Source organism: Gallus gallus, chromosome 4, assembly GCF_016699485.2.
Source record: "Gallus gallus isolate bGalGal1 chromosome 4, bGalGal1.mat.broiler.GRCg7b, whole genome shotgun sequence".
Lineage (NCBI taxonomy): Eukaryota > Metazoa > Chordata > Aves > Galliformes > Phasianidae > Gallus > Gallus gallus.
The window spans coordinates 64,474,179-64,500,448 of NC_052535.1; the positions used below are offsets into that span (position 1 = coordinate 64,474,179).

General features: G+C 37.3%; 2 protein-coding genes across 20 annotated transcripts in view; both read right to left on the reverse strand.

Annotated features, from left to right (window-relative positions):
• Positions 1-475, reverse strand: part of CEP135 (centrosomal protein 135) — a 32,556-nt gene extending 32,081 nt beyond the window's left edge. For all 12 annotated transcript variants that reach the window (XM_025150036.3, XM_040700441.2, XM_004936021.5 and 9 more), the window contains exon 1: positions 238-475. The gene's annotated coding sequence lies outside the window, so the exon portion shown is untranslated. The remainder of the gene's footprint in view (positions 1-237) is intronic.
• A 425-nt stretch (positions 476-900) lies between these two features.
• EXOC1 (exocyst complex component 1) lies at positions 901-25,855 on the reverse strand. 8 transcript variants are annotated; one of them, XM_015285542.4, is made up of 21 exons: positions 25,766-25,855; positions 22,939-23,072; positions 22,311-22,441; positions 21,224-21,383; positions 20,303-20,323; positions 19,373-19,560; positions 18,730-18,957; positions 18,358-18,490; positions 18,055-18,164; positions 17,494-17,547; positions 14,112-14,261; positions 12,680-12,785; positions 9,265-9,309; positions 7,927-8,090; positions 6,517-6,627; positions 5,936-6,012; positions 5,398-5,626; positions 4,043-4,226; positions 3,460-3,659; positions 2,351-2,545; positions 901-1,576 (listed from the first exon to the last, which is right to left on the reverse strand). In XM_015285542.4, the coding sequence occupies exons 2-21, from the start codon at positions 23,060-23,062 to the stop codon at positions 1,424-1,426; spliced, it is 2,763 nt and encodes a 920-aa protein (XP_015141028.1). In that variant the 5' UTR covers positions 23,063-23,072; positions 25,766-25,855; the 3' UTR covers positions 901-1,423. The 8 variants fall into 8 exon arrangements, with proteins under 8 accessions (XP_015141028.1, XP_004936079.1, XP_420700.2 ...); XM_004936022.5 differs by lacking the exon at positions 20,303-20,323; XM_420700.8 differs by lacking the exon at positions 17,494-17,547.
• Between the last annotated feature and the right edge of the window lie 415 nt (positions 25,856-26,270).

A 26,270-nucleotide genomic window follows, 5' to 3' on the forward strand; every position in this document is an offset into this window, starting at 1 on the left:
AGATTAATTACAGTTGTTCATCGGGCTTGATTTTTTAAGAGCATGTTTTGGAAAGAAAAAGGATTTTTCCACTAATCACCTTGAGACAGTTTCACAGTAATAGCAAGAACAAAACTGCTTTACAGACTGCTTTACTCTGCAGAACAGATCGCACCCGAGCGGCTGTCAGCCTGCTCTGCGCCCCTCTCCCCCGCCTTTATTGCTCTCCTCGCCGCCCATCCTTCGACTCATCCTTACCGACACACTGCTGAAGGTAAATTCTTCCAGAGCAAACCACGGAGGAGACGCCGGACGTGTTACCGAGGCATGAGCAAAGCCCGGAGGGAACAAGAGCCCAGCGGCTGCCGGGCTGATCCGCGGTCAGAGAGCATTGGGCGGGAGCGGCCGGTTCTACGGCGGAAACCCCAGCAGCCCTCGGAAGGCCCGGCCCCGGCCCCTGCCCCGCCGCCGGTTTGAAAATGGCGCGCGGCGCAGCAGCCACTTCCGCCCTGTCACCACAGCAACGAGGCACGCGCCGCCGGCCCAGCCAACCGCTGCCCGTGTCTGCCGCCTCGCCCCGCCCCTTGTCGCGCGACCGGCAGCACTCGCGCTGATGGGCGGGGCGGGAGGTGGGAGCGGAGTCGGCTCCGCCTTGAGGGGCCTGGCTGTGCGCACAGCCTTCGTCAGGGGCTGCCCCGGTTGCGCTAGGGGAACTTCTGCTTCGCATAACCCCGCCCTCCCTTCTGCTTAACAAAGCTTAACAGGGCCTATAGTGATGCTACATCACACCTACTGAAAGGAAGAAAAAAAAAAACCAATTGAGAAATAGAGCAGCATTACGTCAGTACCCACAGACATCACCACAGAAGCAGCTCTGCATCGCCGCCTTTCTGAAATAACACACCACAGAGACATAAAGAATGCGATGAACAGATTTTAATCAAGAACGACAGCCACCCTCGCATCACATCTCAGAACATGAATTCAGCATTCCCACTGCCTAACATTCCACACCCATACTTCCTGGAACGAGGATGGAAAGAGATGTGGCAGTCTTTAATGCTTGTATAATCTCCAATATGCAAAGCATTAGTGGAGATGGTAGTACCCTTTTGTGTACTACACGGGTAGTGCTTGCTGCTTTTAGCAAAAGGGGGATTATAAATAAAAGTATCTGAACATTAGGGGAGGGGAAAAATGTATACAAAGTGTTTCACAGAATTAATGCTTTCAAACAGTATTTCAATGCAGTAGAAGAGCAACAAATGAACAAAGGTTTCATTTTGCCCTGAAAGACAGTTGAAGCTTATACATAACACAACAGTTAGCTATACATACATACATACTGCAATACACCTTTTAAAAACAAACAGTGTCTATAGTGTTTGATTCCCTCATCATACAGGCACAGACTTTGCTAGCTTCTCTGTCCCTTTATAGAACTTTAATGAGATTGTGCAATACTGGAGCAGTAGTCTAAAATATCCTGTATAGTGAATTCCATAGTAATTCCTGATCCAGGATAGCAGCGAGCTATCAGCCCTTCAAAGTGCTTGTACTGTCGTATGAACTCATCTTGCATTGAATGCCACACAACCTGCCAACAAAAGCAAATTTTAGGAATTGACAACTGGTACAATATACTAAATGTGACCTACAGGACACATTAGCTCATTAATTTATTCTCAGTTAAGGTGACATGAAAACTGAAGCTTGTCAAAAGCAAAGTTCAGTAAAGTGAGTTACTGCATTAAAAATTCTCAAAGTTTTTTACCCATCAAATTTCTTAAAGATCATTAATATTTACATCACTCCTACCAAGTAGGAAGAAAATAGGAAGAAAAAAAAAAATGAGTCACTCTTAAAGAAGTTGCTTCAAATAACCCAACCAGACCTGCATTCATATTCACACTCTAAAAAGCTGTTAAGGCACACTTAACTCATCATTTACAACAGAGAAAATTTACAGACTGTAACAGATCTGAATAATACACTATCAGAAAAAGTCTAGCTGAACTATATTCTACTGCAGCGTACAAGCTAAATTTCATGCCAACTTAATGGTTCATTTAAATCTAGTTTTTTCTACTTCCATCTTATTTTGCAGAATAGAGATCACTCACTAATGGACAGCTAAGGAATCGTAAAGGGATTTTCTCTCAGAAATCTACCACCATACCTGAAACCAATCTGTTACGATAAATAAAATCACAGAAGGATTATAAAAAACCACCACAAAACAGTTCAAAATTCAGGGATTTTCAGAATTTTGCTGAAAGCTAGGCACATCTCCCAGGATACTCATACGAAAGAAAAAATAAAGGCCTTTCTGCAAACATATAAGAGATTTTTAAGCCATTATTTAGTTTACCTGAAGTAAGTTTTCTTCTTCACAGAGATGTTTGTCTACCTTCTTGTAAAGATTATCCAATCCCTTCTTGACTTCTTTGCCAGGATACTCCTTTATAACTTTACGAAGCTCTTGTTTATTAAAAGCCAGTTGATAGCTTACTTCTTCTTCTCGTATACCTTGGGCCACACGAGCTTCAACACCTTCAAAGAAATGCTAACAAACAATAATACTATTAATGATTGTCATAAATACAAACTAATTAACTGCAAAAATGCTTGTCAAACTGCACCTTCAACAAAAACGTGGGGAACACACACCAGTTGTTCTCCTTAACAGAAGTTGTGCTCAGCCGTAAACATTAAAGAACGGCACACCAATGCAGTACTCAGTAAGTAATGAGGCAAAACTGAAATTAATCATCCATAGAAGCAGTCAAGCTTTCACTTACCACCTTGTAACTAATACAATGAACCAGCCTCAAACTCCTCAGTTACTGAGACCACAGCTTGGGAAAGCACTGGATCTTTCAGATAAACTGGCAAAGCATTTGAATTGCAAGTTTTCTACTTAAATCATAATTATACAAGAGCAGTATTGGTTCATTACTGCCCTCTTTTCTCAAGATGCCTCACCACGTGGATCAAGATAATAAAAATGAAAAGAAATATGCTTATGAATGTGCATGTAGAACTGCAGCATCATTTGAAGCATTGCATTGGCTCTGGACAGGATGGAATTAATTTTCTTCATAGCAGCCTACACGGTGCTGTGTTTTGGACTTGTGGCTCAAACAGCGTTGATAACACCACAGCATTTTGGTCATAGCTTAAGAGTGCTTGCACAGCATCAAGACTTTCCACACACATCCTGTCCTCCTCTTGCCTCCTCCATAGTAGACTGGAGATGGGCAAGAAGCTGGGAGGGGACACAGCTGGGACAGTTGAGAAGCTGGCCTAAGTGTACTCTCTAGCATATAATGTAATAGTCAGCAATAAAAAGTGCAGCTTAGAGGAAGAGAAGAAAATGCTTGTCTTCAAGGGTGACTGTTGTCCAGAGACAGGTCAACCCACAGAAAGTTAGAAGTGGTAACAAGCATTTTAATTTTCAAAAAGAGAATACATACTTACATTTAATTTCTCAAGAGGCTGCCCAAGTGAGTAGACTACGTAAGACTGAAGATGTTCAGTGTATTTCAGTTTGGCTTCTTTTTTCTCAGCTTCAAGACAAGAAATTTTCAACCGAGAAAGCGTTGCAAAAATATGATGGAAATTCTCCATCATCACCACATCTCTGGGTGTTTTCTGGCTTTCATTAGCTACTTTTTCAACTGAAAGATAAGGGAAACAAAATATTCAGAACTCCCAAAGGACAACCAAATGCAGAAAAAAACATAACTGATGAAAAAAATATGGGATTTTATCACAGTGATAACCATGTGTAGGAAAGATTGTCATAACAGTTACCTTACATACATGTGTTAAGGGAAATATCTGTGGTTTGCTTTTAAAGATTACATTATATCAAAATGTTTCAACTTGCTTCTGTAAATTAGGGATTTTTATTATTATTATTATTAAATCAGTGCAATGCTAGTCATGTGGTTTACAATATAGTCTTAAAAAAAAAAATACCATTATCAATTAAATGGAGCAAAATATACCTACACAGGAAGAATGAATTTAGTAAGTATTACCAAATGAGAAGACCTACCGCTGATAAAAACAGCTCTAATAAGTTTTGTATATGCTTTATCCAGATCTCCTCGTCGTTCTGCATTTTTGAAAATTGATTCAGCAAGGGCTGCAAACTCTTCAAATTCAGCAACAAATGGAAGGATCCCAACTTTACTTTTCTTTGAGATTTTTACTTCATCCATCTGTTTCATTTGATTGCTCTTAAATTAAAAGGAAAGAAACACAAAAGTTAGTCTTTACAATACCACTCCAGACCATATAATAACTAGTAAAAGAAAAAAACATACCGAGAAAGTAACATATATTTAATCAGGCAAATCATTTTATCTTTTAATTATTGTATCTTCTGTTTTTTTCTTTCCTCTTTAATCTTCACAAATTTAAAAGTAAAAATTGTGAAGGAAGAAAGGTAAGTAAAATCTTCCAGCTTTTATCTTCCTTTGCTTGCTTATTTAGCATTAAGAAAAAAAAAAAAACTACTCCACAACTTATCCACTGGAAGCAATTAACAAATGATATTTAAGAGTTCCAATCCACAACTTCCCTTTTCAGCATCAAGCCAGCAAACAATTCATTTTGCCATAGAAAGCTTCTTTAATCTTCTGTTGAAATCTTATTTCTAAGTATAAGCTAAAAAAATAATAATAATAATAACTTCAAAGTACCTCAAGCATTGGCTCTGACAATGAATGAAGCGTTACCACATTGGCCTAGAGTCAAATTACACTTACAACAATAAAAGCAAACTAAACAGTCACACAAACAAGTATTGGTACTAAGGTTGCCTTACTAACAATAGCAAACTTTCTTGGTGGCAGAAGCTGGCAAATCTTTTGGCAATAGGAGAGAAATCTTTATGTTTAACAAAAATCTGTGTTTTGTTCAATGATAAAAATACCTCAACGCATGGAATAATCTCTATTCAGCATATTACAAAGATTTTGATTTTCCCTTAAGTCCATGAGGTTGGTTTGGGTTTTTTTTTTTTTTTTTTTTTTTTTTTTGCAATGTAAAAATGCCAGAGCACTATTATTTTTACTTGATTGACTTCAGTAGAAGTTTCAAATGACTACAAAAGTCACCTAGTTCACAGATTTGAAATTCTGAGAACAAGAGGTACTTACAAATAGATCATTATTCAAGAAAACTGGAATGGAGAGGGAAGAGAGAAACAACTGCCAATTAGGGTTTTTTTTTGTTTTTTTTTTTCCATTAAAAAAAGTTTGGCCAATATAACAGCAGTGAAGACACTCATTTTCACTTCAAATTAAAGCAAAAAGTCCTAACTACAAAATCCCAAAATCAAATTGAATAGGAGTGGGCTTCCTAAAATAGTATAGTCAGCTTAAATAGAAAAACTAAAGAACTTACAATGCATTTATCAAAGTTCCTTTTGACAGTCACCAAAACATTTCCAAGTGTTGTGCTGAGAAAGGAAGCTGGGTCCACATTTTGTGCAGTCCACACGTGATGGCTCATCTTAACTAACATATAAAGGGAATTAAAGCTATCAATCTTGTCCCCCAGTGCTATAAGATTGTTCAGCTCAGGTTCAATACAACGAAATATTTTTGTCATCATTTGTCGGATCATGTCCTTCCTAGGAAAAATACATAAGAAAAATGTTACTCTGTTAGTTTACTGGATTATTTTAAGTGTTCTTTGATACATGTTTTTTCACTTTGCAGTTACGTATTTATTTATTCTACTGTAGACAGAAACATTCATTCTATGAACAAGACTATATATATATATATATATATATATATGTTTGCTGATATATTAAAGTGACTACTTACAAATTTAGAGTTCACTATTCATTGTCACTAAAAGGGAACAATTTGTTACAGAACTTTATAAAGAAATTCACACGTAGGCTTAGAAAAGAATAAACAGCATCAGCACATACTCAGATGATACTGTCTGTGGAACACCAGGAATGTATGAACGAGATAAATTTCCTCCATCCATTTCCTCTGTTTCATTCTGTAAGAACAAGAAGGATATATATATACACACACACACACACACGCACACAGATATGCATATATAGGAAGTTGAAAGTTTGTCTCAAATTCTATATCCAACTGACAAGCATGTCTGATGAAAGCAATAAAATTATCAGCTCCCCCCCCCTGAAGTAAATGCAATGGTTGGTGTGGTTCTGGTATAAGTCTCCAGTCACGTTCCCCAGCACTATATGCAATTACTCCCCATTGCCTTCCTACATAACACCATGAAACAGCATGCTTAGGGTGAACTTATCAGGAAATAAGGCCATGGCAAAAGAAACACACCAGTTCTTTCTTAAATAATTTTTGTACTGTCAGCCAAAACCCAAAGGTTGTGCTAGCTAGTAGAGAAAAACAAACTACTCAACAGCCAGATCACTTAGTTGCCAGATAAATTCCAAAGTTAACTTTTAAATGGGTCTCTTATGAGACTTGCTCAGTATTTTTAAGTTCTGCCACTGAAGAAAGAGAGTCATACCGTTGTTGTTCCTGAGATGCTCTGATGCTGCTGTAGTTTGAAAAATTTACTAATGAAGTCCTGTTCTGCCAGACATAGGGGCTCTAGTTCACTTAATACTTGCTCAAAAATCTAAAGAAATCAAATATTTTAATGAACACATTGACCAATTTAAACAGTTACAAACACTATGTTTTATTATTATTACATATTATTTATTTAATCACTATTTTTTACTGTTTATCTTCAGTAAGTGTTAGAAGGCCAATTTTCACATAATAAAAATGCAAACAGCTCAGAGCTTTTATCTCTAAGAGTGTGACCTGCATCTTAAGGTTATTCCCTCTCCTACGTTAAATGGATGAGAGGAAATAATCAGTGCTTTCCTGCAACTGAATGTTTCTTAGCCTAAGGACAGACTTTTGTGCTGTAGTGAATAGCTTAGAATTTTAACAGCAAGCAATAGGTTCTGCCACCATTGTTTTTGTCCCTGTTTGCTAAGAGGACAAAAAGTAAAAACCCCTCAGTGAAGAAAACAAGTAGAAGGTAACTGTTCTGTGGAAGAAGTTTGTATCTAACTGCTACAGAAAGTCATAGCAGGTCTTGCACTGAAACAAGAGTATCCATTGTGATTAGGATTATTGGAAAATGAAGCACTCTCTTGGAAATAATTAATGTTAATTAGTATGAGCTACTGAAATTCGCAGGCGTTAGACATATTTCCAGTCTACAGTGTTTACTTAATATTTCTCCATAAATATTTAAGATTTATGTTAAGACATAGAATAACTTACACAAGTACATACAATGGATCCAACATTACATGTTTACAATATTTCCTTCCAGATGGAAAAAAGAGCAAGGATTTGAAGAGAGCGAGAGAAAAAAAAAAAGAATTTCCATTTAAAAAAAAAATAATGATCTCTCTTTCAGAATAAGTACTCTTCCTTCCCTTCCCCTCATACTGAGGTGTCAATTCCACTGAGTGAGTTTTGTGACTTCAAAAGGGTCAGGAAAATTAAAAATAATAATAAAAATAATGGTGAAAAATAGATGCTGAGGACAGAACATTTTTAAACAGATGCTGAAGATACTCCAAGAACAACTTAGTGTAATTGGTTAAAGCTGAAAACTGACAATGACCTTCCTGTGAAACCTGTATAAATAAGACTTCAGGACCAGGTTCAAGTCCTGGCTAAAAGAAGATCACGCTTTCTTATCTTTCACTTGTGCTTACTGCCAAAATGGAACAGAATTCCTGAACACTTGTACTGAGAAAAAGTCAAAGAATCGGTTGAGTTCCTATTTGCTTAAAAATGCACACTGACCCAGTTCAAAAAATATATACTTTTTTTTAATAATTGAGAAGGATATGGAACACAGTTCTAATACACAGGTAAGCAGAATTACTACGCAACATTTTTGCTTTACCTTATCAAATTTTGTTCTATCAGCCACATCAAGATCAGAAGCAGACATGTTTCCCATATCCAACAGTGAGGATGACTGAGACCTACGATTTCCTGAACTCTGAACAGAGAGTTTATTTAGGCTAGAAGTGGACCCAGTCAATTTTCCAGAGCTTCCATGAAGACCTGTTAAATAAAGAAACCATGAAAGAGGGATGCAGAGGTGGAATAAAATTCTCAAGAACAGGTTCATTACCAAATGTAGGACTACTAGCAACTCTTGATCTTGTATGTTAAAAATCAAACAACTCACTTTATTCTAGGCTGAAAATGCTCTTCCTATAAATCAGTTATTTTCTCATTACAAAGGAAGTGAAATATTTCAGCAAGTTTCAAAGTTTACTACAATTTAGATACCTAATCCCACATTGTAAATTATGAAAGAGGTATAAAAGGATCTCTCTAAAAGATATAAAAGTCAAATACAGGAATACTAGGGTATTGCCCTTGAGAGCTGGGAAGCAAAGATCAGTTATGATCTTTGTGAATGTGTACTTTGGGCAAAGCTGCCATAAGAATAATAATTTATTCAAAAGAGGGAAAAAATAAAAATCAGAAGTTTTACAGGCACTTTCCACTTCTAACTTGATCTTTTTTTCTTTTTCTGGCTACATAGCTATTTTGTCTGATCTACAATCCCAGATGAACTTTGCTGTTACTCTGATGTTATTTCTATCCCTGTGAGCAAAATTAGCATTCAGACGTTTCTCCCTGATATTCTACAGCTTCCCCTTACGTGAGGTGCATTTTTCTGTTGATGTTTGAAGTTTTCTGAAATGCTGAAACAGGATGAAGAAAGCCAGTAACAAAAACAAAGCAAAACAAGCAAATAACAACAAACACAAAACCACAAGAAGTCATCAATATTTGACCCAAATGTAAACTTCTCATACCTCAACAATAATGAAGCTTGAAAGCAATCCTGCACATTTCATTTAATTGCTATATTAGCATTCTGACATGACTTTCCTGGTCTAGGGGCATATACAAGTCTATATATCCAATAAAAGCTGAAAGAGTTGGAAACAAAGACAACCTTTTGGGCACAAACACTTCTTTTAGATCAGCTACTAGCATGGGAAAAATAAGAGACATTGTCTTTACGTGCAATACTCCTCTATCTTGGGCAATCTTGGCTGTCCTTAATTTTTGCCTTGCAAAAACAATGACTCTCCTAATACTTATTTCATTCTGAACAGAATGCTTTAGCGTTAGGTAGGTTTCCCATGATGCAGCACTACATCTTTACATTGACACACATGCACTGACAATACCAACTAATGCAACTAGTCATACTCACTCTCAGTTTCCTGTTTGACAGCACTTTCTTTTCGAGGCAGTGTAGCTGGGATGGATTAGGTTGCAAGCATCAAAGACAAAGACAAGTTAAAATGCAGTTTGCACAAACCATGCACAAGATGCAAGTTAAGCTCTAACTGGAAAGAAACATGCAAAGAACTATAAGCAGCAAGTAACTACATGGCAAACACATTTAGTTGGAGAGGTACTATCCTAGAAATTGAGAGAATCTAAGCTACATGGAGAACAGTACACTTTAGGTATTAAACTTTTTCCTATACAGTGTATTTAAATACACATTGCTAAAAATATTCTTTAAGTTCTCCCAAATTGAGAAGTCCGTTGAATTAGGGATTTATTTATAAGAATAAATATTGCAAAAGACTCAGTTTTCAAGATCAATCATCATACTGATACCAGACAAAGAAATTTAAGTGCATTTATGTGGTTTTGTACTGAGTCAGAAATAATTTTCCACCTCTTCAATTTTTTTAAAAAATAGTAATAAAATAAGACCAGAAACACAGTACTGCAAAAACCATTTGTACATGTAGTAGGACTGGTTAACCACTTCTGCTGTTAGCAAATCAGGATGCTTACATTGAGAATATATCTGTATTCATGCCGCATCAAAAACTGATGACTTCAAATTTGAAGAGGATGAAAACAGTGTAATTATAGTAAAAATTGCAAGTTTTGGGTTTTTTTTTTCCTGATTTATGCCAAATAAAACAGTTTCCTCGAGTGAAATTCAAAAAGAAATTAACAGTAAATGGGCATTGCAAAGATTTCCTCTCACCTCAGAGTACATAGAGAATCCCTAATCAGTAAAAGGCATTTGCATACATACACTAAAAGCAGTATGTGGTATTAGGAAGATTTTGATGAGGATGGATCCCCATAATGGAGCAGCCAACAGAACCTACTGTGATAGAATGAGAAAATACTTCTAAATGCAACAAACACATCTTAAATAACAGATGTTCTCAAGTAGCCAACACCATTGACAATTTAATGTCAAACTCAAAGTTAATTCCAGAGTCTAGACTTCAAAGTCTAGATTTTAAATCTTGGGTTTGGGGCAGTTTCTGAATAAAGAAGTGTGGGTTACATGTATTTAGCATACGCATATGCCATCCATGCATTTGTCCCTTTTCTTCATAGTCCCCAGTTTCCAAATGCATGGGACCATACGACAGAACATGAAGAACCTATAGGCAAAGATCAGGCCCAGGACAATCAGAGGCATCATACTAGCTTTTGAGAAGACACATAATGTAAACATATGACAATAGTAGCACATTTTTCCACACTTGATTTTGTGGTATCAAAGTCTTGGCTTCATCAGAAAAATAAAATTAATTAAAAAAGACTACTTAAGACAAGTGTGAATGCTCATGACTTTTTTTTTTTTTTTTTTGCCATAAAAATGCAGACAAAGAACCTTGCACCAGCACAGAATGCCAGAATTCTCCCAGCATCCCCACTGCATTTGAGGCATTCAAAGAGTAATGCTATTTCCAAAGCATAAAAAAAAAAAAAGCAGGAACACACACCAACACAGCTTGGAAACAGGTCATCCTCAGTGTCTGAGTACAACTGGAGCATTATACACCTACACTATTTCTTAAAAGTTTGCTAATAAGAAGTGATACATTTTGAATTAACGCACAACCAGCAGCACTGTAATCATTATCTTCAATACAGAATGCTTTGAAATTACGTATCATTATAAGCTGTTACAAACAGCTTATAAAAGCAACTTATAGAATTTAAATGAAGTGAAACTGTACTAATATAACAGCTTTTTAAACATAAATAATTTGCTTTTCCATCTTTGCAAGTGATACCAATAAAAGCACAATTAGTTCTGAGGAGTGAAGCTTTTCTGGTCTAATACATTATCAAATTAGCTTGTTGCCCCAAGTACATGGCCACTGCTATCCATTTTAATGGCATAATTTCCATTCATAGCATTAGACTTCTGGGAGAGTTCTCACTTCTAGTTTTGGTTTTGTGATTGGTGCCTACCAGTTTTCACAGGACTGCACACTTGGGCCAAGTTTTCTATGTGAGTCAGTCTCCAGCAAAACTCAAACAAGCAGACAGCTTTGTATGACTGAAAGCGTAACATTACAAGAGAAATCAAACCAAGAGAACTGGTTAAATTATCCTTTGCTACTTTCTTCCTAGACTATTCTGTGCAAAGTTCAAATGTGCTTGAGATTTGCACACACACACACAAAAGAAGCCTTCTCAAGTGCAGCTCTTGCACTGGTGAATTGAAGGACCTCTTTCTCCAAAATGCCAGATTACAACATTTACAGACGTCAGGAATATAACTGCTACAAAAACCATTTCATCACAAACACAGATCACAAATGAAGTGCTAGGATATAATGTTTTAAAAGTCAACTCATATTAGGTTATGTTTATAAAAGTGTTCAGTTCTTCCAGTAAGGTAGCTTTCCAGGCTCTAGGAATTTAAGTGTTCTGACAGTGACGCGTTATGGCACCACTTGTCCTTTGTGTCCAACAGCTCACCAAGACTAATCTTTCCACCTACCATTCCCCCTTACTCAATGCCTCACCACTATCCTGCATCCTTACTCTCATTACTTTTCTCTGTTCTCCAACATCAACAGAACTCAAAATAGACTTGAAATAACTCATTAGTTCAAGTTGCACCTCACTTTTGAATTCAGAGTTTGGAAACAGGCAAACTGTGACATATATAAATATCTTCAACATTTTGAACCTGTGCATTTGAAAATACAATATAGTCAATTTATATATATTTCTATACTGTTGTTGCTACTTATTCAGTTTTGTTTTAAAGCTTCACTTCCATACTCATACTAGACATTTTACTTTATGAGGTACACATTACTCCTTCAAATAGGAAGACCAGCAGGTTAATAAGTATGGTATCTAGTTTTTGACTACATAGCAAATCTCACACAAGTTTGCTCATGTAGAATCAGCATTAAAAATAGCTTCTTCAAACCTGAAGTCTTAATAAAAGCAGAATAGCAGAAGAAACATATATAAACACACGTGCTGCTCAGCCTTTCTTTAACTCCAAGAGCTGATTCTCCAAAGTTGTTACAGTAATGAAATAGGATAGTTACAGTAACAAAATTGAGTGGTAATTTATTAAAAACTTGAGTGTAAGCTTAAAATTTGAGAAATATCATATCTTATCCTTCCAACTTGCCCCATTTCACAATAATTCAGTTGTAATTCTTTGGCCTTGGGGGGAAGCTAGAAATATCATATTTTTCACCTAACTTTCATTTTGCAAAAAGTGAACAATTGTAGACCATTATAAAATTGCCCCAAGATGTTACAATGAGTATTTTCGAGGTAAATAATAAAAAAAATCAAAAAAAGATATATGCCTCCTAGAAGCTTACCAAACTTTTTTCCTTCTTTGGTTGTGCCTGTCATCTTGATCTTGGCAACTTCAAAGAAATCTTTTATTTCCCTTTCATATAGACGTGATAAATAATCCATGTAATTCTTAAATGAAAAATGTAAAGTTAGTTAACAGGAATATATACTTACTTTTTTTGGTTACAGTTAAATAGATCTTAAAATAAAACAAAAAAGCATGACTGTAAGTTCTACCGAATAACTATCAACTGTTTTGGACCATACAGATGTATGTAACATGGCCTCAGAAACCACTACTGCTCCTCTGCAAGGAAACATTTATAATGTGATACATACATAAATAGGATTACAGGTGAAAGAGCATTGTGGAATTTAATTCAAGAGTAGAGTGGGGAGAATTCAGCTCTATTGTTCACAGTCTCAGTGTAGGATGCCACTCCTAAACATCTTCCTTTATCCTCCTTAATTACACCTTCAGCGCAAAACCAAAAGACCTAAAACACTTCAGGAAGCGCAAGCTGTGTGTGCTTTCTATGAGACTCAAAGAATTCCAAATTAATGTTTGTAACACTGCCCCCCCCGACCCCCAAAAAAGCTTGAATTTTAAGAAGGCAATTGGCACAACAACTGAAATAAGTTTGAAAGTTTCCTGATGTTTAGATTTTTTGGTACAAAGGTTATAATTTCTTATTCATGGGCAAATTTGATCCAATACGTTTTTCTCCTATTTACTTCAGAATTTTGTTACTTAGCATACATAAAAACATCCTAACTTTTTTATTTTTAAGAAGTCTATAAAGATGTCAGCTACCTATTTAACATCTTCCTTAAACCGAAGACAAAAGAACAACTACTTAAAAGATTCTAGAAGTCTGATTTACATTTTCTGGCATTAAAATTTCAAGAATGACAGTACTTCAATAAAAGAACACTCGTTCTGTTAAGGAACATCTTTCCCCTGACCTCTAAACACTTTTTTCCACTTCATCTCAGTTTTATGCAAGGCAGTCAACAATTACACATACACAAAGCCAAAATGTTTCTATTTGATCTACTTTACAAGAAACCTCTGATGTTTTTGATAGTCACATGAAATGAAGGGAATAAAGTCTGTTAAGATAAAATGTCAAAGTTGAACAAGCACACCAAAGTGAAAAGAGCTTAATTCTTTCAATTGTAAGAAAATACAATCTTACTCGATTGTAAACCTGTAACCTTTGTGTAAAGCAAATTTAATGTTAAATGATACTTCAGAACAGACATAGGATCTTGGAAAAATAAATACAAGATACAACAAATATCAAACATGACACTTCTTATTCCAAAGAGAAACAAGAGAACAGTGAATTTAGCATGAATGTTAAGAGTACGCACATAGTCACAGATAATTCTTTTCAATTTCAAAACAGTCTACTGTGTAAATTCTGTAGCATTAATGAGCACTTCACATACCTTTGTTAACCCTTCATATTTTCCATAATCTGTGTTCTTGAGCCACTCCATGAGTTTTGCATAGCGAAGCAAATCTCTGTGAAATGGATGGTGATTGGGTAATGTCAACTCAACAGAGTGCTGAGCAAGAGTAGAACTCTGATCGTGACCCTGGAGTAAGAGAAAGTATTAAAATAAATCTAGAAGCACAATACAGATGTACTACAGAGGTTCAAAAACTTGAAAAAAGACAGCATCCCATTCAGGGAAACAGAAAAAGACCAAACTATTAGGGCTGCTCTGAAAGTAGTGCCTCATTTTATTCTCTTGGCCCATAACCTAGTGTCATTCAACTGTTTTTGAAAAAAAATCTAAAAGAGAATTACATTATTTCCTTAAGAATTACAAAAACAAAAACACAACCGTCATGTAGTTACTTCTTAGAAGTCTTTTTCCATATGACAAGACACTTCTTGTCCCTAGCCAAGAGGTTTATGCTCTTCTGAAAATATGTTCAAGTTAAACCAATTTAATTGCATCTTAAAAGCTTCAGTTCACATACGTTCTATCATTGTCTCTGAACCACACACACATTCAATACACATTTATGAGAGTTAAGCAGTTTAGGACATGCAGTATAAATCAGTCTTTTTAACAGCAAGCTACTAAGTTTAATACTCCTTTTTGCTGATGTGTTCCCTGAAAAACATAATACCCCTCAAATGAAGATCACTTTATATTTCTTGAACAATCTAAAATTTGCCTTGTTCAAGCTTTCACTTGCTTGAATTCACAAGATTTCTGGGCAATTCAGGAAACAAGATGACACCACACCTGTGCATTCTGCTACACAGCTCAACCAGATATAGAAGTAACTCCATGACACCAGTATTAATGGAACAGATGGCTTAATGTCAAAATGAGTTCAACATTTTCTGTACAGTATATTTTTTCTCATCCAGCTTGTAATTAATACAGCAATAAAATCTCATCTCTTTGTGTTTCAGCAGTCCTAAGTTGTTTTCAGCTCCTCTGGTGTACTACAGTTATTTTAGAGAGGTTAGTCAAATTATTCCTCATTTTATAAAATAATTTGAATGACTATTCCCTGACAGAAAAGCATCCCTGGCCAGTTCTAACTTGGCTACAATAAGTTGACAGAATACAATCTATACAGTTTAAAGACTGCCCTTGATTTTCATTAAGTTGGATCACAAAATTGGAACGAAAGAAATTTTGGTTTACCCTTCCATATTGCAGCAGGTACAAATCAGTTAAAAAATTCCTAAAGGCTTCTACAATACAGTTACAGATTTATTAAAAAATAGTAATAATAATAATACAAGTCTTGTTATTCATTGTAAAAGACTAAACTTTACTAAGTAAGGCAATGTGAACAATCTCACTTCTGTATAAAGCTGGAATGCTTTTTTGTATCCAACCTAAACACAGGCTTATTTTAAGTTCTCTTCTTCTCTCTATGTAAATTGAGAAACTGATGGCACTCAAAGTTCCAGAAAACGTCATTCATTTATTCTCACAGACAGTGGGAAGAGTCACACCTAATGTTCCTTCTGAAAACAATCCTGTAGTTAGGCTCCAGCAAAGAGCTAATTTCATGAAGTATAATTACTGCAGTATATGATTTGGAATTAGAATCCTGCATTAACCACACAGCTGCTGAATATACACCATGAGTGATCACGGAATTCGTACTTTCTACTGTGATCACTTCTGGGCACGCAAACAACAAGTATTTCCAACAAACCTTCAATAAACTTTTATGAAAACTGGATACAGAACAAATGTACGATTCTCACTCCTGTCCTCTGGTGCGCAATAGCATGCATTTTAACTTGCAAATTCATTATCGTTAAAAATAATCTACCTGATGGCTTTCTCAACTCCCTTTGTTAAATCAGATCAAGTATATACTTCCAGCATAATCTGTAAGTCAGTAGGATAAACTTCAAGTATATGCTACAAATTTATACTATATGAGTTTATAAAAAAGAAGTTTGTACTTCTAAACTATCACACTTAGGCCAAAACGTCACTGGAACTGCTGCTTCACCTTTGTTCTGAAACAAAGCACATCTTGCTGCTATTAGAAGCTGCTTAGACATCCACACATTCATTCTCTATTTTGATTTGATACCTTTGTCTTATTTAGATTTTTCCTTTAGTATTTTTTTAATAAACATTCTAAGCAAATAATGCAACTCTTCATATGTTAAGTATTCTGCTTAGAGGTTTCAAAACCATGGGACTGAAAAACAGTTACAGTCCGTTCATCAGATTAACGTTGTTTTAATGAAGATAAAAAGAATTGTTACATCTGCAAGACTTGAATCCATACCTCTAAACAAGGTACACAATTATTTTTTCCTCTTCAAAAAGCTTAATGCAGAGGCTCATCTATCACAGTTAACTATTCCAGCCTAATCTTGCAGTGATGTCTGTTTTTAACTGCTGATTAATACTTGATTAGCAACAGCTTCACAGAGGGTAAGTTTATACAGAAGACAGTATGAGGTTAAAGTTAGTACCAGAGTTAAAAATATACATTTTTAATAAGTGCAAATTTGCAACGTTACTCATTCTTAATAGCACTGGTAATCTCTTTGATAGCAGTTCATCCAATACGCATAGTAGTACACTGAAACAGTAATCTCTTCCCATTTTTAATAATAAAATCCTTGGCGCGGAACATCAGAAAAGACATTCTGTTCAAAAGCCACTTTCATTTGCAAAGCTAAGATTCAGATTTCATTTGTGATTGCCTTTACGTTGGATAATTTCTACTCGATCACCATTTAAAGGCCAGGACAGATGGCCTGCACTCAGATTTTCAAAATATAACAAGTCATGGGAGAAATGTACTTTCTTAAGAATAGAGCTAAAGATGAAAAATTTAACATGCTTCAGAACTCTAATTTCTCTGCAGAAGAAAATGTAGGAAACACTTTTCTACCATTAAAAGAAAAACAGACATACTCTCCAATGCCATTTTCTATGCAGTTTTCCAGCATAACTCTATTCCATCTCCTGCATGCAGACTAATAAACAGAAACCAAAAGTTCAAGTGCATTAATATGTAGAAAAACTGAGTTAACATTTTGTTTAAAAATATTACTGTTTCCCACCACTGTACAGTTATAAACATACTACGATTTTCTGAAAGTAAATTTGTCTACCAAACTTTGGAGATCAGAGTAATGTTTATCTAACAAGAAAATAAAGACTGGTGGTAAAAACACCAGAACTGAGAGAGGATGCAAGTCTGATATTCTGCGATCAGTAAGGATTTCTTATTGTAAATACAAAGATGCAGCTGCTAGTTGGGTAAGTCAAGCTCAAAAAAATTAGTTGGAGAAGCTTGTATGAAAGCTGATGTACTCACTGGAACTGAAAGATAGGAAGACTTGTTATAGAGTTGAAGGAGGGTCTGAGTAAACTAATTGGAGATAAAAAAAAAAACAAACAATAAAGCAATAAAAGATCGAGAAAGATAGAAAAGACATCCAACCCTTAGGAAACAAACCTCAGGACAGTATCTCTGAATATTTTAAGTAAAGGCTCAAAAATCAGGGTTTAAGCATTTCCTTTCTTCTTCTTTAGCCCTTGAAGTTCAGAGAGCAAGAACTCTGATCTTTGCAGCCTCCACGACCCATGGAACTTAATGCTTTTTTTCAATTAGTCAAACCTTAAAGTTAAAATAAATCCCTACATATGACACAATTTGCTCAACTCAGACACCGAATCCACTACAGAGAATTATTTTTGTAAGAGACTTCTTTAGTCACTGTAGTTTGATGTGTTTAGTAATACCTTTGTCCAAACTACCTCAGAAGTCCATTCAGTTGCTGGTTAGAATCACAGAATACACCCAATTTTAGGTTGCGTTCCTTTTCAGGAGAAGTTTAGGATTGAAAATTTCATATAAAACAATAAGAAATAATACCTGCTGAACAAATACGCTGTTCAAATGGTTGGTAAGTCTCCGTGCAAACTGCTCACGCAAGTCACTAAATCGCTGCTGTTGCTGTTTGACTGCATGAAGCATATCATGTCCTAAAAACAAAAAGAATTTAGAGAATACAAACCTATATAGTAATATACTGTATGTGGGAACCAGCAGGACCAAAAGGTCACAATCCCTTGTGTGTGTGGAAACAACATCTGAGGCTGGTAGGAAAAAACACACAGAATAAAAGCACTACCACAATAAATTCTATGTTAGCTTGTAGTCTAACAAAAACATTACCTGGGTGAAGAGCTACATTCATACACTGCAGAAGGGCATCTGCTGCATTAGTACAGGCCTCAATGCCTCGAGAAGATGTCAGATCTCCTTCCTGAAGGGCCTTTATGTGACCTTTAGCCAAATCCATGTGATTCTACAAAGTAATAGATTTCCTTAAGCAAAAAGCAGGTTATAGCTTGCTATCTTGCTAAACCAAGAATGATAAATACAATTCCTCTATTATAAAACCTTACTGAATTGAGTGCAATAATAAAGCAGAAAAATAAACTGATATTAAAGAACTTTCACCTACAGAAGACAAAGAAGGTAGCAACTTAGAAGAAATTTATACCAAATGTGAACAGACACAGTAAACACCATAAAAATGCTTACCACTAAGAACTCTATCTCTGACAGTAGTTTCACATTATTTGTGTAGCTGAGATGGATTAGGTAGTTACTTTCTGAAATTTGATCCATTTGTTCTTTTACACTCTGAAGCATTTCTTCATAACTGCTTAATTTTATCTCAATTTGGTCAACTTCCTTTAGAGCTTCATCCAGCAACTTCATCAAGATATTCACCTGTTTCTCTGAGGCCATAATTGACTGGATATTTGCCTGTACAGAAAATTATACCATAAGATTTTGAGACATTTTTGCACCTCAAAAGCATTTTGATATCCTCTTCTATATACACCTATGGACGTAAATATGAATGTCTATTCTCCCTGCATTTCCACCTTCATGAAAGCTATATATATATATATATAGAGAGAGAGACAGAGAGAGAGAGAGAGAGAGAGAGAGAGAATATCCTTTTTATCTTCTCTACTGTTTATGTGAAAGCTTGCAATTTACTTCAGAAGGTCTGTAAGGTGAATAATAACATACAGGATATAGCTCTGCTTAGGAGAAGATATATATTTAAATATGCAGCAAAATGTTAGCTACCTTCTCAGAAAAGGCTACATAGTCAGTATCAACGAAAACTATTTGTCATGCGGACACACTGTACATCAGAAGAAACGTTTACCCCATCTAGAACTTGCAGCTCTCTAGACAACTTCTCTGCAAAGGCTTCAGCATTAGAGATTGCGTATTCACACCCTTCCATCATTATTTCAATATCCTGTTCTTCTCTTGCATTTAATTCCTGGTATTCATCCACCGCCTCTTCATCACCTCCTGCTACACTTTGATTCTCTCCACTTGGAACTGATTCTTGTGTAGAGAAGTAAAACACGTTACCAACAGCAGAAAGCCAAAAGCATTTTAAGCGTACTGACGTACATTCATATATTATTATTTAAATAAATGAATCTATCAAATCACTTTCGTAACAAGCATCTGCTACCTACGGACACTTTTTTCAAGTCTTCCATGGGTTTCATAAAGATTTCCAGAACTGGCTCTCAATAGCAATGTTTTTCAAATTATGCAACATAAGTAAAATATAAATAGTCAGCTTCCTTTACTGCATGTAAAAAAGGGGATAGTGTCTGTTCATTCACTTCTCATGCTGGTAATCAACACCTGAATGCATAACAGTATTATTCTAGAACTTCAAGCAGAAGACTGATAGAAATCTGCCTCTTTTGGTAGACTGAACATAAGGAAATATTCTAAAGTAAAATACATCTTTAGCATCAAGACAGTTTTATCTAAAGATAACTTGTGCAGCAGGAAAAGTAGTACTGAAGTGAAAGTTGCATAATGGTGCCTTTAAAGAAAAAAATTCACATTGCAGCATTTAATTCAAGTAGTCACCCAACGACTGAAAAACGGTGTATACAGTATTAACATAATCCAGGCAGAAACTATGTAGGCAATCTGAAGCATCTCTTATCTTTACTAACTTCATGAGCTATTTAAAGCCCTGTTTTCAAAGAGAGCAAGAGAAAAAGCACATTATTCAAGAAAAAGATGCTTACACAGCAGAATAAAGGAAAAAGGTGTTACGCACCTTCTGCGACTTTAGGCAGTTCTGCAGTATTAAAAGGTATGGAAAAGCAGAGGGAAAGGAAGCAGAGAATGTTAGCTAGGCAAAGCACGAACAGTGTGTGTATTTCTAAGTGGCAGTAAGTTTGAATGGTTTAATATCACAAGAACTTGAAGAGGTAGAGGTCAGCTATAAAAAAAGTTTTTGACAACACCAAAATACAGAAGTGCTATACTGTTTTTACACTTCTAATTGACATTACTCAAATCAGTCTAGTATTTAATATCCATCTTCAGCTTAGCCAGTTCTGACAGAAGTGATGCTAAACACATCTTCGCACTTGATTTTAGTAGAAATTTAACTTTTAAAAGATAACATGAATATAAAAATACCAAATACAACGTGAGCAAATGACGCATAGCCTTTTTAGCATCCAGTCACTCAGCTGCAATAGGATCCAGCAGGATTTAACATGAGTCACAGTGTGCAATTAGAAACCAGATGAAAAACTTCATCTGAATTTTAGCATGCTACTTAAGTGTCACTTTTTAAAGCATTTTTATAATTCAGGGCAAGTTAGAGATGGAAGAAAAAAAGATTTTTTTTAAACACAACTACAAAGCCTCACAGGTTGATTTTATTCTGTTCAGAAAGATGATGTCTTAGAAACACAATAAACTCATCAATATTAGCATTTCATTAATCAAGTATTTTGACCCAGTTAACAGATTTATGGTATCTAGTTTTCTGTTGGAAAATCTGTTATCTGGTCTTCTCGCCTATGTCAAAACTTCAAAACTATAAAGGAATAAAACTGAATAGGAAAAAAGAAAGGGTTAGAATTTTAATTCTTTTTTTTTTTTTTTTTAGTACATCCACTTCATGTTAACAACTATTAGAATTTGCATTTAACATGCAGATATCATAGAAATTGTATAAATTTACCTTCCAAAAGTTGTGAACTAACATTAATAAAGTCAATTTTTTTTCTAAGGTATCTCTGATTGAGTTTCCAGATACATGAAATGAAGGTGTTCTTCTCCACTGCGCTGCTTGCAACCCATTTGTATACTTTGTCAAAATGCAAATCAAACTCAGGATTCTCCTGCAAAAGACAAGATATGTTACAGGCCCAACAATCAAAAAATTCTCTGAGCTGCAGAGATTGGTTCTTCATTTAATTACTGAGACGACAGGATAAAATGAAACTATATATATGCCAACCTTGAGCTGATGCGCCAATATTGGCACCCTGATGTGCCTTAATGAACAAAAAGAAAATAAAATACAAGTAATAAATACAGTATATTCTCAATAAAGATGAGGTAACAATAATACAACAAAGAGATTTGTGAGAGTTTGAAGAAATGTTTGACAGCATTGCCTGCGCAGAAACATAGTCCCCAAAATGACTAACCGCATTGTGTTAGCCTCCTGATGCCAAAGAAGGGCAGCTGGAATTACTGACAACACAAAACATAACTCAAGGAGACTATGGGAGTAGGCAAGGGGAGAAGCTTATTAACACGTCAGGACTACACATTTTCCACAAGCCTCCAACTTCATGACTTAGAAGCTTTAAGAGCTCACCTGCAAACTTATATACTGCTCATTAAAAATGTTTCTGCATCCTTGTAGCTCAGTATCAATAGCAAGGTGGTCATAATTTAAGGAGCAACTAAGAATGGAATAGTAGTTTACGTAAGGCATGAGGCAGAAAAAAGATAAAGAGTATTGGCTCTTAGCATAAACACTGTACAATCACTGACAGACCACTGTAATAAACCAAGCAGATGTTCAGAGTATTGCTGTTGGGGCATACCTAGACTTACTCAGTTTAACAGGGTTACATTCTTGGGAAGCCTGGAATAAAATGCAGGTATAATAACCACATGAATGTATGACCTTAATCCCAAACAAACATGTTATTAAACTGAGCTTTAGAGCAATTGGTTTCAGGGAAGTTAACGCTGCCTTGGAACCAAAAAGATGTTCTGAGCCAAGCACTAACCCCCAAAAAAGTTACACATACTTTAACAGCATCTTTGGCATCAACAACAGCAAGGTCTCGAAGTGCCCACGCAGTCTGCCGTTTGTAGAAATCTCCCTTGTCAGATTTTTTCACTTTTACCACATTTACTTGCACCGGTCGTTCTGTTGTCACTGGGAAGTGAAGTACAAGAGTAATTTCAAAATGCAGAAAGTAACATCAATTTCTGCTGTATTTCAAATTCCAAACAGAATTATTTATAGGGGAGTTCGGTTCCTGTGCTTTTCCAGAGCCCTCTGCCTTGAATTCTAATCAGCACTCCTTGTTGCACCTTATTTACGTTGATGAGCCTAGAAGTCTACCAGATGTCCCTTCTGAGCACTAAATAAAGCCAGCTTCAAAAGCTCACCAATCTCACATAAATAATTAATTGTTAATTTTTCATTACAAATTACATGGAGATCTAGGAGTAAAAGTACAGAGCTTTCCCTCTTTCTTAATAGCAGCATTAATACAAGTGTAAGCTATAATTGATTTTCTCTGTTAGAAATGGGGCACTACTTATGCAGGGCAATACTTAATGCTGTAATGTGTTGTAAATAAAACTAAGAGAAATGCAACTGAATAAAAAAGGCAAAGACATGCAATACAGTGCAGTATTGCTACATACCTGTGGCACACAAAAAACAGTTTCTCTTCTTTTTGCCTGCTTTGCATACATTTACAATGCTCAGTAAGCGTTCATCATTGGGAGTGAAAATATCCCTCTGTAAAGCATGCTTGATTGCAGTCATTTTCTCTCAACTGAAAGATTTCATGAAGTCATAACATATTCAGGCACATTTAACACACCTAATGCAATATACCTCAAAAATTCCAGAAACAGAGCTTAAGGATTGTTTTGTTTTAATGTTTTGCAAAGACCTGCTTCAGTGTTCTTGCCAGAACATACTACTAAATGGAACAGGAGGTTCTCATTCTCTTTTATCCTCACATAAGGGCCTATCAATTGTTACAGCAATGCAGAATAAAGTGCATCATTGTAACTGGCAGAAAGTTCCCTTTGAAGACCTAAGTCAAAAAACAACAAGCTTATGACCTTCAACTAGTTTGTTACCTTCCCTTTGGTATATGGACAAAGCTCAGAAATGGAAAACATTTTGGTTTTTATTTATGGCGTTCCTCGATCTGGCAAGGCAGCAAAAGGATATTCACAAAGAGAAAAAGAAAACAAGTACATATACATAGGAAGAAATCAAGAGATTTCTTCCAGGAATCAGGTGGCTACCTCAAACCTTATGCTCCAACGAAAGGCTAAAAAAATGACTTCTGCTGAAAGATACCAAACAAACATCATTTACTCATTCTCACAGCCTGTGGCAACGAACACAGGAGGGTGTGCAAGGAGATGGAGTGCCATTTTCATCTTCCTGTGCAGCAGCAGATACAGCTTAAAATTAGTGACGTAGCCACATACAAAATCAGACCATCGCACTGCCCACACAAAGTGTGCTGCCACTCACAGTCCTAACAAGACCAAACACCAGAATGTTTGCTCTGTAGTTTTTCTCCTTGTTAAGAACAGGGCTTTTGGCTGATGTGGGGCACATAGAGAGAGAGATAGGGAGGGGAAGAAGGTGACACTAGAGGCTGTTCAAAGGGTTCACCCCCATTCCTTGTGCCACCACACAAATGAATCACTCTTGCAAAAACAGCAATGGGAAAAAGGAAAATCGTTAGAAGAAGGAGATGTAGGAAAAACAAGCTGTTCAGATCATAGAATCATAGAATGGCCTGGGTTGAAAAGGACCACAATGATCATCAAGTTTCAACCCCCCTGCTATGTGTGCAGGGTCGCCAACCACCAGACCAGGCTGCCCAGAGCCACATCCAGCCTGGCCTTGAATGCCTCCAGGGATGGGGCATCCACAGCCTCCTTGGGCAACGTGTGGGACGCATCAACAGCTTTTGTTTGGTTGCTTTTTGTTTTCTTCTCCACTTTCACAACATTCACTAGTAGCTCTGATTTTCTTTGGCAATGACTTGAAGTATGCAAGCAACACGATCAGAAGAAAGCGTTTGCTTTTCTAGCAAGTTCGCTTATGACACTTAACTAAACATGCACTAAACAATAAAATCCTGAGGAAGTCATAGAACTATGGAAGAAACCTCAATACAACCAGGTGGTTCACCAGCAAAGCATGCTCTATTTCCCACAAGAGTCCAGAGAATCCGAGGGAGAAGGAAAATGCACTTTTTTTGAATTTATTTATTATTAAGGAATGAATAGTATTCATCTGATTCAGAACAGATCTACACATTACAGAGACTGCTCCAGGTGGAGTCAGAAGGGCAACACAAACATGTTTCAGTGCTTTTATTTAAAAAGAGTTCCAATATAGCTTGCACCCTCAAATTCTACTGTGCTAAGAACATGAACAACACACACTGCATGTTGCATGTAGTGTTTCATCATAAGGCTGCAGTTACATTTTAGGTTGTTTTTCTCTTGAAGATACATGGGTCGAACCCTCTAACAAACATGTAGCAAACAAAAAAGAGTTCCCTTGGCAACTGAAACAGAAAAGCCACTGACTTTACTGCCTACAGTCTGTTATGTCCCACTACATCTCTCAGCTTAGGGAATTTGGCAATTTTAAAGATCGCTAACCAAAGGCTTTGGGAAAACAGAGGCCAACATACCGAGCTGGAACCAGTACTGCCAAGAATACAGAAGACACAACATTTGAACCAACGCTGTTCACGACACCCCTATGACTCTGCAATACTCATGTCTGCTGCTAGCCAACAGCGCTCCTACGTTCCTTCCCCTTCATCAAGTACCAGGCCAAGCTTCTGTTTCCAAACTGCATCAGGTTGTGCTTTTCTTACTCATCAGCAGGAGCCCAAACGTGAACACGCAAAGTATCGACAACCTTCTGCATTTCAGAAACGTCACTTTTCCTTCCCGACTTAGGATTCTATCTCCTGTTCCAAACCGGGATTGCTGCTTTAGACCCTCCCGTTTCAGCACTGACACCCATACAGCCCAACCTTTGCTGCAAGCTTAACCCCGAGCCACTGGCACCGAAACCCTCACATCGAGGCGGGATGAAGTACAGTCACATTCTTTATACACGAGCACCGCTGTCCCAAAGGAACACGGAACTAAGCCGGAGATAAAGCTGCTTCCTCAAAACAACGCTCTGGGACAACTGTAACCGAGCCAGTTTCTAAGAAACCTCCTCAGACACTGCTGTTTCTTTCTCTCAGTAGTGACGGTACAAACAAGGCCACTTCTACGTGACATTTATCAGACGCAAAATCGCGCCAGGCCCCGACCCTCCCCGCTCCGCCACCGCTCCCCGCGGGCCGCAGGCACAGCCGAGCCGCCCCGAGCCGACGAGAGAGTCCAGGCCCGCGGGGAGCGCCCCGAGCACGCAGCGCGGGGAGGGGTGGGGAAAAGACGGGGGACGCCGCTACCGCCTCGCTCTCACCGCAGCACCGCAGCCGACCGGGACGGGCGTGGCGACGGGACGACACCGCTCCGCGCTGCCCGCAGCAGACCCGGCCTCGCCTTCACTTCCGCCCACGTGACCACGCAACACGGCTGCCCGGCTGAGGCGCGCGCCCCCTCCCGGCGCGGGGGCGTAACGGCCGCAAAGGCCGCGGAGGGGACGCAAGAGCGGGAGGGGGGAGCGAGCCCAGAGGGGTGCAGGCAGGGGCGGGGCGGCCGCGCGGTGTGAGTCGTAGAATCACGAAATCCTTACGGTTGGGGAAGACCTCCCAGATCTAGTTCAACCAATGACCAATCCCCGCAGTGCCTGCTAACCATGTCCCTAAATACAACATCTGCACGTTCCTTGAACACCTCCGGGGACAGTGACTCCACCACCTCCCTGGGCAGCCCGTTCCAATACATCATCACTCTTTCTGAGAAGAACTGTTTCCTAACATCCAACCTGAACCTCCCCTGGCACAACTTAAGGCCGTTATCTCTCA

Coding starts and splice junctions, on each gene's coding strand:
- EXOC1 (XM_015285542.4), bottom strand. CDS start 23,062: ATGACTGCAATCAAGCATGCTTTACAGAGGGATATTTTCACTCCCAAT. Junction 14,262..17,493: donor CTTCCTATCTTTCAGTTCCA/GTGAGTACATCA, acceptor CTCTTACTCCAG/GGTCACGATCAGAGTTCTAC. Junction 12,786..14,111: donor AATATGAAGGGTTAACAAAG/GTATGTGAAGTG, acceptor TTTTCATTTAAG/AATTACATGGATTATTTATC.